Source organism: Schistocerca nitens, chromosome 4 (genome assembly GCF_023898315.1).
Source record: "Schistocerca nitens isolate TAMUIC-IGC-003100 chromosome 4, iqSchNite1.1, whole genome shotgun sequence".
In the NCBI taxonomy this organism is placed as follows: domain Eukaryota; kingdom Metazoa; phylum Arthropoda; class Insecta; order Orthoptera; family Acrididae; genus Schistocerca; species Schistocerca nitens.
In genome coordinates, this window is record NC_064617.1 from 551269418 (window position 1) to 551285943 (window position 16526).

Here is a 16526-nt window from a genome sequence, read left to right on the forward strand (position 1 = left end):
AACACCACACACTCGTGGCCCAGTGACATGGCGCTTTGTCATCCGTACAAATTCGATCGTTGTTTGGGAACATGTCGTCCATGAATGCCTGCAAATGGTCTCTAAGTAACGGAATATCCAGAAGACACAGTCTATTCCGTGTAAACACAGTCCACACCATTACAGAGCCACCACCAGCGTTCAAAGTGCTTTATTGACATTTTGGATCCGTGGCTTCGTGGAGTCTGCGTCACACTCGAACCCTACCATCAACTTTTATGAACTGAAATCCGGACTCATCTGACCAGTCCACGGTTTTCAAGTCGTCTTGCGTCCAACCTATATTTCCACGAGCGAAATAGAGGACTGCAGGCGATGTCGTGCTTGTAGCTAAGGTATTTCCGTCGGTCGTCAACTGCAATAGCCCATTAACGCAAAATTTCGCCACACTGTCCTAACGGATACGTCGTCGTACGTGCCACCTTGATTTCTGCGGTTATATCGAGCAGTGTTGCTTGTCTGTTAGCACTTCCAACTCTACGTACACGCCGTCGGCCATGAAGAGAGGTATTGCCTGAAAATATGTGTTCTCGGCATCCTCTTGACACTGTGGGTCTCGGAATATATTCCATTTCTGAAATGGACTAACCAATGAATCAAGCTCCAACTACGATACCGCGTTCAAAAACTGGTAATTCCCATCGTGCAGCCATAACCGCGTCGGAAACCTTTTCAAATGAATCACCCGAGAACAAATGAGACAGTCGCCAACACACTGTCGTTTTATACCTTGTGCAGGCAATATTAACGCCATCCGTATATGTTCGTATCGCTATCCCATGAATTTTTGTCACCCCAGTGTGTCATCATGAGACATTTCGGAACATGAAATAATTTCTATTGGTTGTAGTAGTCTGGTATCCGCACCACATTACTGTCCATTAGTTCAGTGGTGTACAGATACTGGGGTTACGCACTGAGCGAGGTGGCGCAGTGGTTAGCATACTGGACTCGCAGTCGGGATGACGACGGTTCAATTCCGCGTTCGGTCATCCTGATTTAGGTTTTCCGTGATTTCCCTAAATCACTCCAGGCAGATGCCGTTATGGTTCCTTTGAAAGGAAACTGCCGAGTCCCTTCTCCTTCCTTGCCTACTCCGATGACACCGATGACCTCGCTGTCTCGTCTGTTCCCCCAAACAACTCAAATCAACTGAGGTTAGTGAGGTCGTATTTCCGCCGGAATAAACGGTGTATTAATTTTTGTCGTCAACAGTTAGAGAGCTATGATCGATGCAGTACTACCATTTCGAAAACTCTTACCAGAGTGCTATGAAGTTGAGGTACTTCTGACTAAACGTAATTGCCGGCCGCTGGTGGCCGAGCGGTTCTGGCGCTACAGTCTGGAACCGCGCGATCGCTACGGTCGCAGGTTCGAATCCTGCCTCGGGCATGGATGTGTGTGTTGTCCTTAGGTTAGTTAGGTTTAAGTAGTTCTAAGTTCTAGGGGACTTATGACCTCAGCAGTTGAGTCCCATAGTGCTCAGAGCCATTTGAACCATTTTTTGACTAAACGTAATTGTAAGACGACTATTGCGTTTTATATTAAAATGTTTTGCATAATTCAGTACCATTATGTCAGGATTACGGATGCAGTTAACATGAGATTTATTAAAGTTATGTAGAAATACAGGTTTACTGTAGAAATCTTGCGTATTTAAGCAAATTAAATTGTATAAGTTTTTGTTAAATGATTTCCTACCATTAACTTTTAGTACATTTACACAAAAAGAAACAATTGTCTGTGCACTGTGAGCGTGAATTTCAAGACTTATTGAGAGTGAACTGAAAATCAGTTATTTTCTAATCCTATTTTCCACTCATATTTATTTCATAAAGCTATGTCGGAACGCAACCGATATTGTCATTGGCATCGCCTTCTCTCGGTACGCAGTCCCGTTCCGTGTCGAATGTGAATATCATTACACAAGCTCTCAGCAGGAAAGGAATATCCCTTGTGGATATCTTCCGATTATATCGCATATGCCTTGCTACCTCGAATTTTAGCACTTGTCCGATTGTGGAATTATTTCTTGCCGCTACATGTAAGACAAAGACATTAATTCCACCCAGAAATGCTTTTTAAAGGAATATAGGAAGGTGGAAAATCTATGAGATAAATTTCACTGTCTATATTCAGCGGCAATACTTGATGCAACGAATTTAAATTTCATAGCCGAACATGTAAACCCCGACTGAGAAGTCAGATACAGTGACCCACGCAAGACTGCTGAAATCTGCAGCAACAAAGGAGATCATCAGGTACTTAGCAGGATGAAAGGTCCGCTTGAGAACATCGTAGGTGTGTTCATAATGTTTCTTAGGCCTATGAAATGAGAACAGCCGAAAGTTTGGAAGTGTCAGCAGGGACTTAGTCCACAGCACGAATAACAAAATTACAAGCTGTGGTCAATGAAAACTTTTGAAAAAGGGCTTCCTTGATTAACGCTAGCTGCTCCACAATTCGGTGAGTCAGAGTAAAATAATAAAAAAAAAAAGAAAACACTTAAAACTAAGATTCCGGGACCGATATCCAGTAATGGGCCGGTTCGGTCCTCTCTGGCACACAGATTCAAACTGCCAGGAAGTTTCAGAATAGTGCATTCTCTACTGCAGAATTGTTCATTCAGAAAAAAGTGCTTTTAGGTACACAAACTTTCCTGCCCGATCAAAGAGCAAACTACGCCGTCCGCTCAAATGTGATATGCTCCTCTATTCGACGTCAACGTGTAATAGCCACACACAGACGGTAGGTGGCAGCACTAGCGGTATAGAGTACATGAAACAGTGCAGTCGTCGTCCTAATGCTGGAGCGGAGCGATTTATCTGACGTCCAAAAGGGCATGATCATTGGCTTTCTGGCCAAAGGTGGAAGTATTTACTAAACAAAGGTAAACTAAATGTTTGTAATCTGTTCGCATCGCCCCGTGGTTAATGTATACTGAACATGCCAAAACGCCGTTATCCATAACCGGCTCCGAGGTAACTGCTGTGTGCGACCATCCATTGATGACGCGGGGGATCGGCTCTGCGAAGATGCGTAGAGGCGAATAGATGTGCAACTGTGGAGTGAGTGACCGCCTAGATGAACCAAGGACTCCTCAACTATTGAAACTGAGTTCACCCCGTTCCATTCCTACAACCAATGAAAAATACCTAGCAGTAGGGCGAATCGAATCCAGGTCTTCCGCATGGCAGTCTTCGCGTTGACCATCAGCTACGGAAGCGGACTTGACAAAATAAGGACAAGCTAATTCTGAATGGTTGGATAAGATTTTGGATCGTTTACTGTCTGATACGACCCAAGTGTATGAACTGCTGTGCCACCTCCCTCGCTCATCATAATTAGTCTGGCATGTCTGAGGCTATGTGCAATAAGCTACATTTCATACCAGTCAGTAAATGTAATGTAAAACCTCATTCGATGATAGAGTAAACCGAAATCAGTAGCGTGTGTTGGTAGTGACCATTCTGTGGTATGTACATTTGTTACCGAAGTTGATAAATGTAACGAGACAGTTCTGAGATACAAAAATCAGCTCATTACCCTAAGAACGACAGTTACTTTCTGTGACGGTTTTTTTTAATTATTTTCTGGAAGCAACGGTGACTAAATCTGCTATAGCCCTGCCCTCTTTTCCTGTGGGGTGAGTTTCAGATAAAGAGCATGCATTCTATCACTATCTGTGACTCCTAATTTACTTTGTGTGACAGTTTTTGTTAATTATTTTCTGGAAACAACAGTGACTAAATCTGCTATCGCCCGGCCCTCTTTTCCTGTGGGGTGAGTTTCAGATAAAGAGCATGTTTTCTATCACTATGTGTGACTCCTAATTGGCAACTAATGCGAGTGCTACGTCTGCCTTTTAAATTTTTGAAACGCTAAGTACTTGCCCTAAACGTCACAGAGTGTACAAAGCAACGAGAACCGGTATCTTGATAACATTCATAAACCTGACGCCATGATGTAAGACAAAATAATTGTCAAGAACACGAACAGATTCCATTTCGCAATGGCAGAAAACATTAGAAACGTTTAAGCTATGTCAAAAAAGCTTATATACAGTACACGTACGAAATATGTAGGTGTATACTGGAAATAATATAACAGAATAACTGATATTCGGGGGTAATATCTAGGTTTCAGTGAGCAGATAGTCGTACAAATCATTAACTCTGTACAGAAGTCATCAACAGCAAGAAAAACCAGCGTCTCCAGCTACGGAGTCTGTTTCCTCTGCACAACGACTGTCTCGGGTTGTGTAACCGCATGGGGCTCGGATGCAAGAGGCGTCTACTGCTTACAACACATCCAGCAATGATCCTCGGGTTATAATTTCAGTATTTTATGAAACAATGCAAGCATATTATAAACAACGAACTTCCTAGAGAAGAAAGTAATGTGGGAGCTATTTCGTCTTTTCAGACTACAGAAAATCTTGTTTTCAGTAGACGCTTATAGCTATATTTAACTTGGTTTCAGAGATCAGTATCTCTGCTGCTACATTATTTTAATTCATTTTTGAACACATCTGCGCTCGATTTCTAACACACTGCCACTGCTGTGACGCAAAATACTTCTCGGTTACATGGTTTTATATACCCGTTTTCACCCTGCGCACATTCCTTCTTTCGATGTCAGTAATTCATCTTTTGTGAAATGATAATGGAAAATACTGCAAGAGGTAAACTTGGATAGTCTGTCTGAAACTCGTGAAACACGCAGCTTCATTTGCTCACATACATTTTTTGCAGGAAGATGGTTGAAGTAAAATACTCGTAGTACGGAAAAATTGATTTACACACATTTCAGTATTTGATCTATAATTTTTTTTTGGTTTTTCATTTTGTAGATGACACTTTTACCAGGGCAGTGAGGCAGAGAGGGGAATTGAGATTAATGTAGTGACACTTCATGTTTTTATATTCACTCATGTTTTCACATGAGCTGTCACGTTCAACATTCGGTCTGAAATAATCACTAAGATACAAAACAACAGTAAATGGAATTGATATTGCTGTAAGTACATGTTTCAAATGTTTCATAATCACCAACCTGTCTCCCCAGATGTGACACCTGTGAGGATCGGCACGCGGCAAAAGCGCCCTTCGTTCAGGACTTTGATGGGTGCCTCTGAGATGAAAGCTCCAGCCAGATCTGCCTCAATGCTGGGGCCCCATACCACGGGTACCAAAATCGTTTTCTCCTGGAAAGAAGTACAAGTTTACATTCGGTGACCAGGTTGTACGTAATGTTTTACAATATTCTAAATAACAGGAAGCTGCAGTCACAATTTTTCGAAATTTGAGTAATAAATTATTATTTAAATAAAAGATCTTTTGAATATAACTTGCTTTTAAAACAGACTGAAAATTATAGAATAATTTCTGCTAGCCAATATACATTCCTAACCTCTGTAAACAGAATCCGGAAAATTTGTGTTCTTGAATGTTTAATAGCTACGACTATCCATGTAAAATTTAAAACGAAAAACGCAGAGTGCATGCAACAGATAACTCTTGCATGAATAGTTCACCTAAGTCTCTAACTATTTTATTGCAAAGCAAATGATATGTACTGTTGTGTCATTTATCTCAATTGCGGATACTCTCTACAGTTCTTAATGTTATCTATTGCAAGTGTCACACGTTTTCCTTTCGGGACCATTGCTTTTCACAATATATATATATATATATATATATATATATATATATATATATATATATATATATATATATATATATATATGACCTAGTAGATAGTGTCGGAAGTTCCATGCGGCTTTTCGCGGATGATGCTGTAGTATATAGAGAAGTTGCAGCATTAGAAAATTATAGCGAAATGCAGGAAGATCTGCAGCGGATAGACACTTGGTGCATGGAGTGGCAACTGACCCTTAACGTAGACAAATGTAATGTATTGCGAATACATAGAAAGAAGGATCCTTTATTGTATGATTATATGATAGCGGAACAAACACTGGTAGCAGTTACTTCTGTAAAATATCTGGGAGTATGCGTACAGAACGATTTGAAGTGGAATTATCATATAAACTTAATTGTTGGTTAGGCGGGTGCCAGGTTGAGATTAATTGGGAGAGTCCTTAGAAAATGTAGTCCATAAACAAAGCAGGTGGCTTACAAAACACTCGTTCGACCTATACTTGAGTATTGCTCATCAGTGTGGGATTCGTACCAGGACGGGTTGACAGAGAAGATAGAGAACATCCAAAGAAGAGCGGCGCGTTTCGTCACAGGGTTATTTGGTAAGCGTGATAGCGTTACGGAGATGTTTAGCAAACTCGTGGCAGACTCTGCAAGAGAGGCGCTCTGCATCGCGGTGTAGCTTGCTGTCGAGGTTTAGAGAGGGTGCGTTTCTGGATGAGGTATCGAATATATTGCTTCCCCCTACTTATACCTCCCGAGGAGATCACGAATGTAAAATTAGAGAGATTCGAGCGCGCACGGAGGCTTTCCGGCAGTACGTGATTGGAACAGGAAAGTGAGGTAAAGACAGTGACTCGTAAAGTGCCCTCCGTCACACACCGCTGGGTGGCTTGCGGAGTATAAATGTAGATGTAGAAGTATTGGCATAGCCATTGAAAATTCACAGGCACAAATTTTCAAGACTCTCTTAATGTGATAAGGGATCTGTATGGTGCTAGTTGAATTTATTTTATGTTTTATCGCTTGTTTCAAAGTCGGTTTGTACTGAAATTTTTTTTTTATTTAAATACTACTATTTTCTGCTTTACAGTATGTGAAATTTTTCAGTCGATTTCAAATATTTCAGTTACATTATATCAGAGACATGTGCAAAATTTCGGGTTTCTTTCAGTTTCTCTTTTCCTGAGTCGACCAATATACTGATTCCTGACACGTGTATGTCACGAAAAGACCGTAAACATAAAAATCACGGAGATTCTAGCTCACACGAAGGGCCTGTCAGATGTCGTTCTTTCCGCGAAACATTGTCGAAAAACAGGGAGAAATAACAATAGTACACAAAGTACACTCCGCGATATACCATGCACGAAAGCGGTATAATACTGCATTGTTACCCAGTTCTGAGCTATGTTGAAAATTTTAAGTCTGTAATTCATTGGGAAGATAGTTTAAAATGCAAAATTTTTAGCGAGGAGACAAACATACAAGAAACAAGAAACGTCTTAAAAAAAAAAAAAAAACGACATAAGGTGATGGTTCTAAGGCTACAGGTGTTAAACAAAGTCTCCCTGGACTTGAGTACATCGGACGGAACTTGCACGCAACAATGTGAAACTTTCAGAGAAGTCCTTCTTTGGGTTCACTCCAACTGATGTGTCACATTGGCTTGAGTGTTGGTAATCTAGTCAAATTGTTGATCCTTCATGTGAATTTCTACACTGTCGTTTATTTTTTTTTAATTTACTTTTTTGTGGTTTTGCATTGATAACATCGAGTTTCGACACCAATGAGGATTTTTTCTAGAAAATAATTATCGTCATTTTGTACTTCTATTGGGTCGGTAGTAAAAATGTGCAGGACAAAACTTTCTTTTCTTCAAAACATCTCCAGAATGTTTTGAACACTGGTTTTGGAGATTTTGCTACACTGCGATTTGTGACACGACTACGTTGACGCATTACGGCCACGTGTCCACTACATAACGCTACCTACTCTCAACAGACTGGCCAAGTGTATATCTACTGTTTACCGTAGATACTGCCCTGACGCCGCCCATACGCTAAGAATAAAGTGAGTCTCTGGAGGTTTTGGGGCGGGCGGTGTAGAAATCTGATCTGGAGACATCGTTCCGGAAAGGACTGAATTGAAAGTGAAAGACAAAGATGAAACTACTTCTGTGAGGTGGCCTGTCGATGGTGACAACAATCCATTTGGATACATTTTATCATTTTACAAAAGTCTTTTCCGCGCACTGCTAGCACAAGGCGCTACTTTCACAGCGGTCGTGCAGGCATGACTTCATGACATCATTGCTTGTCGGGCCTCAGTTCGAAGCGGGACCCGTCACTGAGGACAATCCAACTCTAGTCAATGAGAGTCCAGGCCGTAGAAGTATCTTGAGACGCTCCGGACGGCAGGGGGATACCAATCTGTCACCCGCCATACGCCCCGACGCCCAAGAGAGATGGTATGTGGTGGCATTTCATAGCAGTACCCCTTTGGTTGTCAACCGGGCCCCCCTTACCTTGACGGTATTCTTAGCGTCGTTTTGTTGTCCTTCATGCAAGCCATCCTGGGATTACATATGAGCAAGATAATGCCCGCCCGGACACGGCGAGAGTTTCTACTGCTTGTCTTCGTACTTGTCATCGTATCTCTCCCCAATTAAGAAAGTTTGCTGAGTTACGGGTAGGGGATTTTGACTATCCAATTGGATAGAATTTCGCACGATATCACTCAGGAGGACATCGAACGACTATCAACGATTGCCAGTCCGAATAACTGTTTGCATGGGGTCAGCGATGGACCATTGCTCGATTTTTATAGCGCTTTCTCTAGGAAAAATAAACCAATTTTTATGGAAGTGTAATCATTTGTTTGTCTGTACATATATGTCATATATACCGATTTCCGTCCCATTCAGGTAATTACGTCGTGGCGTGTCTGTTTTTGTATTAGAGCGCATAATTCTTCAATGATTTGTACCTTATGAGCAAAATGCCACATTATGGCATTACAGTATTGCCTTGACCGATGACGGTTGGATCTTCGCCGTTTTCTACGGCTTTGTTCCTTTGGCTCGAGGTCATATAAATGTAACCCTGATCCAGAGTGATTAGACGGCTACAAAAGTCACCTAACTTGGCCTGACGCAACAGCAACATATCCGCTGAAGACTAGGTTCGGTGAGGCTTGTGAATGTGTGTGAGCAGTCACGTAACTAATCTAGCGGAGACTTTTTCCTCTTCAGGCTGTGGTACAAAACATGAAAACTGATCCAAGGGCGATTTTCTTTTTTCCACTGTCACCTCAATTGTGATATACTGGTCTTGGAGCGGCAGGACTCCACTTCACATGAGATATCTGGTTCTACACAGTGTTACGCCAGAAGCCCTCCAACCAGACCATAATATGTGGGATGCCTACGGAATCATTCAGTGCGGTAACAGGGCCCAGTCCACTAGAGTGGTGAGCTGAATTACCACGTGCTGGCGAAAGTACTGTGCCGACTTGGTCGACTACATGCCGACAGCAGCGGCATGTCTTAAAGAAACCTGGCTGAGTGACTAAATACTGCTCGCTCGGATCTGCTGTACCTCTGGCCCACGCCGAGAACTATGCACCAATCCCGTGTGGCTCACTCTCATTCGTCTATGTGTACTGCAGCATCCGCTAGCTTGTGGTGTATAAGTCATTGCTGCACATGATGCAACCTGGGCATGAACTGGAGCCAACAAGATGGGGCTGACCTCAACCGGCTTCCGTGCACCTGCTAGGGACCCTCCGTTCATGTTCACAGAGCTAGCTTACTAATCAACTGTGGGACGGCAACTGCTGCTGCAGTACCCCTGCCGGGAAGAGCCAGCAGACGTTGCTTTGCAATGCCATCGCGGTGCTGATCTTTTGTTTTCTCCTGTCGGAAGCCAAGCACCTGGCCGAGTGCTTTGCTGAGGCACACACTGCCTCCTTGGGGTCAAGGCATGCCACTGAGTTGCAGCTTTTAGCCACTGTGCGAGCGTCTCTGTAAACAATGATACTGCTGATCATCGAAAAAGAAATGATTGTTAGAAGGAATGACTCAGCATATAGGAAAGTCAAAATAACCTAGGGTGAAATTGAAAGGAAGTGTGGTAACATAAAGAGTGCAACGGGAATTCCACTGTTAAATGCGGAGGACAGAGCGAATAGGTGGAATGAATACATTGAATGCCTCTATGAGGTGGAAGATTTGTGTGATGTGATAGAAGAGGAAACAGGTGTCGATATGGATCCAATATTAGAATAAGAATTTAAAAGTACTTTAGAGCAATTAAGATTATAAAAGACAGAGGGAACAGATAACATTCCATTAGAATTTCTAAAATCATTGGGGGAAGTGGCATCAAAGCGACTGTTTACGTTGGTGTGTAGAATGTATGAGCCTGGCGACATACCGACTGACTTTCGGAAAAATATCATCCTCACAATTCCGTAGGATGCAAGAGCTGACAAGTGCGAGGATTATCGCACAGTCACCGTTCAGTTCATGCATCAATGCTACTACAAGAATAATGTACAGAAGAATGGAAACGAAAATTGAGAATGAGTTAGACGACGATCAGTTTGGCTTTAGGAAAGGTAGAGGCGCCATAGTGGCAATTCCGACAGTGCGGCTGTTAACGGAAACAAGACGAAAGAAAAATCAAAACACGTTCATGGCATTTGTCGACCCAGAGAAGCCTCGGGAATGTCAGATGGTGCAAGATGTTCGAAATTCTGACAAAAATAGGGGGAAGATGTAGGGAGAGACGGGCAATATACAATATGAACAAGAGCACAGAGGGACTAAAAAGAGTGGACGACGAAGAACGAAGTGCTCGGATTGAAATGGGTGTAAGACAGGGATCTCATCTTTTGCCCCTACTAGTCAGTCTGTACCTTGAAGAAGCAATGATGGAATTAAAAGAAAGTTTCAGGAGTGGAATTCAAATTCAAGGTAGAAGGGTATCAACCATACGATTCGCTGATGACATAGGTGTTCTGACTGAAAGTAAAGAAGAATTACATGATCTGCTGAATGGAATGAATAGTCTAATGAGTACAGATAATGGATTGAGAGTAAATCGAAGAAAGACGAAGGTAATGAGAAGTAGTAGAAATGAGAATAGCGCGAAATTTAACATCAAGATAGATGGTCACAAAGTAGATGACTTCAAGGAATTCTACTACCTAGGCAGCAAAATAACCAATGAAGGACGGAGCAAGGAGGACATGAAAAGCATACTAACACTGGAAAAAGTTACTAGTATCAAACATAGGCCTTAATTTGAGGAAGAAATTTCTGAGAATTTTCATTTGGAGTACAGCATTGTATGGTAGTGAAACATGGACTGTGGGAAACCCTGAACAGAAGAGAATCGAAGCATTTTTGATGTGGTGCTACAGCCGAATTGTTGAAAATTAGGTGGACAGATAAGGTAAGGAATGGGGAGGTTCTGCGCAGAATGTGAGAGGAAAGGAATATGTGGAAAACAGTGATAAGGAGAAAGGACAGAATGATACATCTGTCAAGATATTAGGGGATGATTTCCATGGTATTTGAGGGAGTTGTAGTGGGCAGAATCTGTTGAGGAAGACAGAGATTGGAATATATCCAGCAACTGACGACTAGAACCAAGAACAAAACTGCTTATCAATCGTACATTGGTGGTTCCACGACCATCGACGAACTGGTAGTAAGCACATAATGTCCTGCTTATCATGCTTTGTCTCAGTGTCCCCCCCCCCCCCCCCCCACGACACTATTATACTGGTCTTAGAAGAGAGGAAGTGATACCGAGCAACGTCATGGGACAGCATGCAGTATCATTATCACAGTGTGGTGAATGACAACAAAAAGCTGAAGAATTTTATCTAGGTTCGATCCTTGAAAGTGGACTCAGGCGATGATTTGAGTGAGTTTAGGGCGAACACTACAGGAACATACACTAGATTGCACCTAGTTGGACTGTGTGCAGTGACGTAGCACCGTGTGCATTGAATCTTCAGCGGTGATCTGCGTTAAATTAAATCGCCTACGCATGGTTTGTACTCACGGATAAAGACTGTCGTTGTTATGGTCTTCAGTCCGAAGACTGGTTTGACGCAGATCTCCTAGCTACTCTACAACTCCGAATAGCTATTGCAAATCGACATCCTTCTGAATTTGCTTACTGTATTCATCTTTCGATCCCCGTCTACCATTCTCACCCCATTCCCCTCCACCCACACACTTCCCTCCAGTACTAAACTGGTGATTCCTTCATTTAAAAAGCTTCTACTATCTTCTTGTGCAACTGTTTATCGTCCATGTTTCACTTCCATACATGGCTAACCTCAGTACAAATACTTTAAAACGACTTCCTGACACTTAAATCTACACTCCTGGAAATTGAAATAAGAACACCGTGAATTCATTGTCCCAGGAAGGGGAAACTTTATTGACACATTCCTGGGGTCAGATACATCACATGATCACACTGACAGAACCACAGGCACATAGACACAGGCAACAGAGCATGCACAATGTCGGCACTAGTACAGTGTATATCCACCTTTCGCAGCAATGCAGGCTGCTATTCTCCCATGGAGACGATCGTAGAGATGCTGGATGTAGTCCTGTGGAACGGCTTGCCATGCCATTTCCACCTGGCGCCTCAGTTGGACCAGCGTTCGTGCTGGACGTGCAGACCGCGTGAGACGACGCTTCATCCAGTCCCAAACATGCTCAATGGGGGACAGATCCGGAGATCTTGCTGGCCAGGGTAGTTGACTTACACCTTCTAGAGCACGTTGGGTGGCACGGGATACATGCGGACGTGCATTGTCCTGTTGGAACAGCAAGTTCCCTTGCCGGTCTAGGAATGGTAGAACGATGGGTTCGATGACGGTTTGGATGTACCGTGCACTATTCAGTGTCCCCTCGACGATCACCAGTGGTGTACGGCCAGTGTAGGAGATCGCTCCCCACACCATGATGCCGGGTGTTGGCCATGTGTGCCTCGGTCGTATGCAGTCCTGATTGTGGCGCTCACCTGCACGGCGCCAAACACGCATACGACCATCATTGGCACCAAGGCAGAAGCGACTCTCATCGCTGAAGACGACACGTCTCCATTCGTCCCTCCATTCACGCCTGTCGCGACACCACTGGAGGCGGGCTGCACGATGTTGGGGCGTGAGCGGAAGACGGCCTAACGGTGTGCGGGACCGTAGCCCAGCTTCATGGAGACGGTTGCGAATGGTCCTCGCCGATACCCCAGGAGCAACAATGTCCCTAATTTGCTGGGAAGTGGTGGTGCGGTCCCCTACGGCACTCCGTAGGATCCTACGGTCTTGGCGTGCATCCGTGCGTCGCTGCGGTCCGGTCCCAGGTCGACGGGCACGTGCACCTTCCGCCGACCACCGGCGACAACATCGATGTACTGTGGAGACCTCACGCCCCACGTGTTGAGCAATTCGGCGGTACGTCCACCCGGCCTCCCGCATGCCCACTATGCGCCCTCTCTCAAAGTCCGTCAACTGCACATACGGTTCACGTCCACGCTGTCGCGGCATGCTACCAGTGTTAAAGACTGCGATGGAGCTCCGTATGCCACGGCAAACTGGCTGACACTGACGGCGGCGGTGCACAAATGCTGCGCAGCTAGCGCCATTCGACAGCCAACACCGCGGTTCCTGGTGTGTCCGCTGTGCCGTGCGTGTGATCATTGCTTGTACAGCCCTCTCGCAGTGTCCGGAGCAAGTATGGTGGGTCTGACACACCGGTGTCAATGTGTTCTTTTTTCCATTTCCAGGAGTGTATATTCGATGTTAACTAACTTTTCCTCTTCAGAAACGCTCTTCTGACCACTGCGAGTGCATATTTTATATCCTATCTACGTCGGCCATCATCAGTTTTCTCCTGTCCAAACAGCAAAACTCGTCTACTACTCTCAGTGTTTCGTTTCCTAATCCAATTCCCCCAGCATCACCTGATTTAATTCGAGTATATTCCATTATCCTTGTTTTTCTTTTGTTGATGCTCATCTTATATTTTCCTTTCAAGAAAATATCCAGTCTATTCAACAGCTGTGCCAAGACCTTTGCTGTCTCTGACATAATTACAATGTCATCGGCAAACCTCAAAGTTTGTACTTCTTCTCCATGGACTTCCGAATGTTTCTTTGGTTTCCTTTACTGCTTGCTGAATGTTAAGACTGAATAACATTGTTGATATGCTACAATCCGTCTCACGCCCTTCCCATCCACCGCTTCCCCTTTATGCTCCTCGACTCTATGAACTGCGCTCTGGTTTCTGTACAAGTTCCAAATAGTCATTCCCTCCCTTTGTTTTACCCCTACTACCTTCAGAATTTCATAGTATTCCAGCCAATATTGTCAAAAGCTATCACTACATCTACAAACGTAAGTTCTTTCCTTAACCTGTCTTCTAAAACATCTCGTAGGGTCAGTACTGCCTCATGTGTTTCCACATTTTTTCGTCATCCAAACTACCTTTAATCTGTAAAGGATTCTTGTACGTGTTTACACTGATGGTCGTTTAATATTCACCTGTCACCATATTTTTTCTTTGGATTTCAGATTATTATATTCTTCTTGAATTCTGACGGTGTTTCCTTTGTTTCATAAATCTTGTACACTAGATGGAAGAGTTCTGTCACGACTGGTTCTTCCAGTTACTCTTCGGACCTTGTCTCGACGTTGGTTTTACAATGCTCTGGCAAATTCTTCCCTCGGTATTGTATCTACCATCTCATCTATGTCCTGTTCTATTTCTGTAATGCTGCCCTCAAGTACACCTACCTTGAGAGGGCTTTTTACATACACCTACGACCTTTCTCCCTACTTTTTCTTAGGTACGGTTTCCCATCTGAGCTCTTAATATTCATGCAGCTGCTTCTCTTACTTCCAAAGATCTCCTTAATTTTCCTGTAGGCAGTATCTATCTTTCTCGTAGAGATATATGCTTCTAAATGCTTACTTTTGGTCGCTTGCCATTCCTGCTTAGCAATTTTGCACTTCCTAGGAATCTCGTTTTTTAGAAGTTTGTGTTTCCTTTAGCCTGTTTCATTTATTGTATTGTTATTTTTTCCTTTCATCAGTTAACTTCAATATTTCCTGTGTTATCCAAGGATTTCTACTAGGCCCTGTGTTTTAGTCTATTTCATCTTCCGCTGCCTTCACTTTTTCTTTTCCCAAAGCTACACATTCCTCTTCTACTGTATTCCTTTCCAACTGTAATCAATCTTTCGTTCTTTCCACTTGTCCAGGTCCAAGCTTCTTAATTTCATACCTTTTTACTATTTATTCAGTTGTAATCTGGAGTCCATAACCAATAAATTGTGCTTAGAATCCACACCCGGTCGTGGGAACGTCTTACATCTTCAAATTTGGGTGCTAAATCTATGTTTTACCATTACGTAATCTTTCTCAAACCTTTCGGTGCCTGCCCGTCTCTTCTACGCGTGACTGTTAAAACAAGCGTTCTGGTGATTAAATCATGCTGTGCACAAATTTTTACCAAGTAACCTCTTCTTCATTCCTTTTCCCTATTCTATAATCATCTACTATTTTTCCTTCTTTTCCTTTTCCTACTATCGAATTCCAGCCACCCATCAAGATTAAATTTTCGTCTCTGAATACTTTCTTTTATCTCGTCATACATTTCTTCAATCTCTTCAGCGTCCGCGGAACTAGTTGGTATATAAAGTATACTACAGTGGAGCGTGTGGGCTTCGTCTCTGTGTTGACTACAATAACGCGTTCGCTAAGCTGTTCATGGTAGGTTAGCCGCATTCTTCATTTCTTATTCAAGTATAAAACCTACTCCTGCTTTACCCCTATCTGATTTTGTATTTATAACCCTATATTCACTCGTCAACAAGTGCTGTTCCTCCTGCCACTGAACCTCAGTAATTCCCACTATATCTAACTTTCACTGATCCATTTCCCTTTTCATATTTTCTAACCTAATTCCCCAAATAGGGGATCTAACATTCCAGGCTCCGATCAGTACAACGCCAGTTTTCTTTCTCCTGATGATGACATCCTCCTGAGTAGTCCCTGCCTGGGGATCGAATGGAGAACTATTTTACCTCCGGAATATTTTACCCAAGAGGATGCTACCATTATTTAACCATATAGTAGAGCTGCAAGCCCTCGGGAAAAATTACGACTGTGGTTTCCCCTTGCTTTGAGCCGTTCTCAGTACCAGCACAGTAAGACCGTTTTAGTTGTTATTACAAGGACAGACTGTTGCCCCTCTTCAGGAACCACACGTTGGTAGGGCCTCTCAACAACGACCTCTCCGTTGTGTTTGTTCCATCGGTACGGCTATCTGTATCGCTGAGGCACGCAAACCTTCCCCACCATCGGCCACGTCCATTGAGTCCACTCGCGTGCTATTTTACCTAGCGATTTTTTTCCTATTGTTAAGACACATGCCTTACGATGAGTAAAGCACGGTAGCAAGAGCTTATCGCTACAGTGGATTCAGTGCTTGCTAAAACAGTTGTCTCAGATGACGGCAGATGATATAGACTTGTGTTGGCAATTGGATAAATTAATGTTTCTACCCATTGTTACGTACACGCAACACGAAGTTTTCAGTAATTTGTTTTTCATGAAGTGTTAGACTAATTTTTAAACATAAAAGAACACGACAGAGGACCTGTGAATGCCTTTTAACACAATGATGACGGATTGGGTATAATAAGTTCATTTTGACTGTATTTTGTCAAGTTTAACATCGTGTTGCGTGTACGTGAAAATGGGGAAAAAGGGGTAAGAGGAGAGAGCCCC

General features: G+C 43.2%; 1 protein-coding gene across 1 annotated transcript in view; it reads right to left on the reverse strand.

Annotated features, from left to right (window-relative positions):
• The window catches only part of LOC126251380 (juvenile hormone esterase-like), a 119500-nt gene that overhangs the window by 42180 nt on the left and 60794 nt on the right, over positions 1-16526 (reverse strand). The window contains exon 7 of the mRNA XM_049951765.1: positions 5095-5245. Within this exon, the coding sequence (XP_049807722.1) occupies positions 5095-5245 (151 nt within the window). The remainder of the gene's footprint in view (positions 1-5094; positions 5246-16526) is intronic.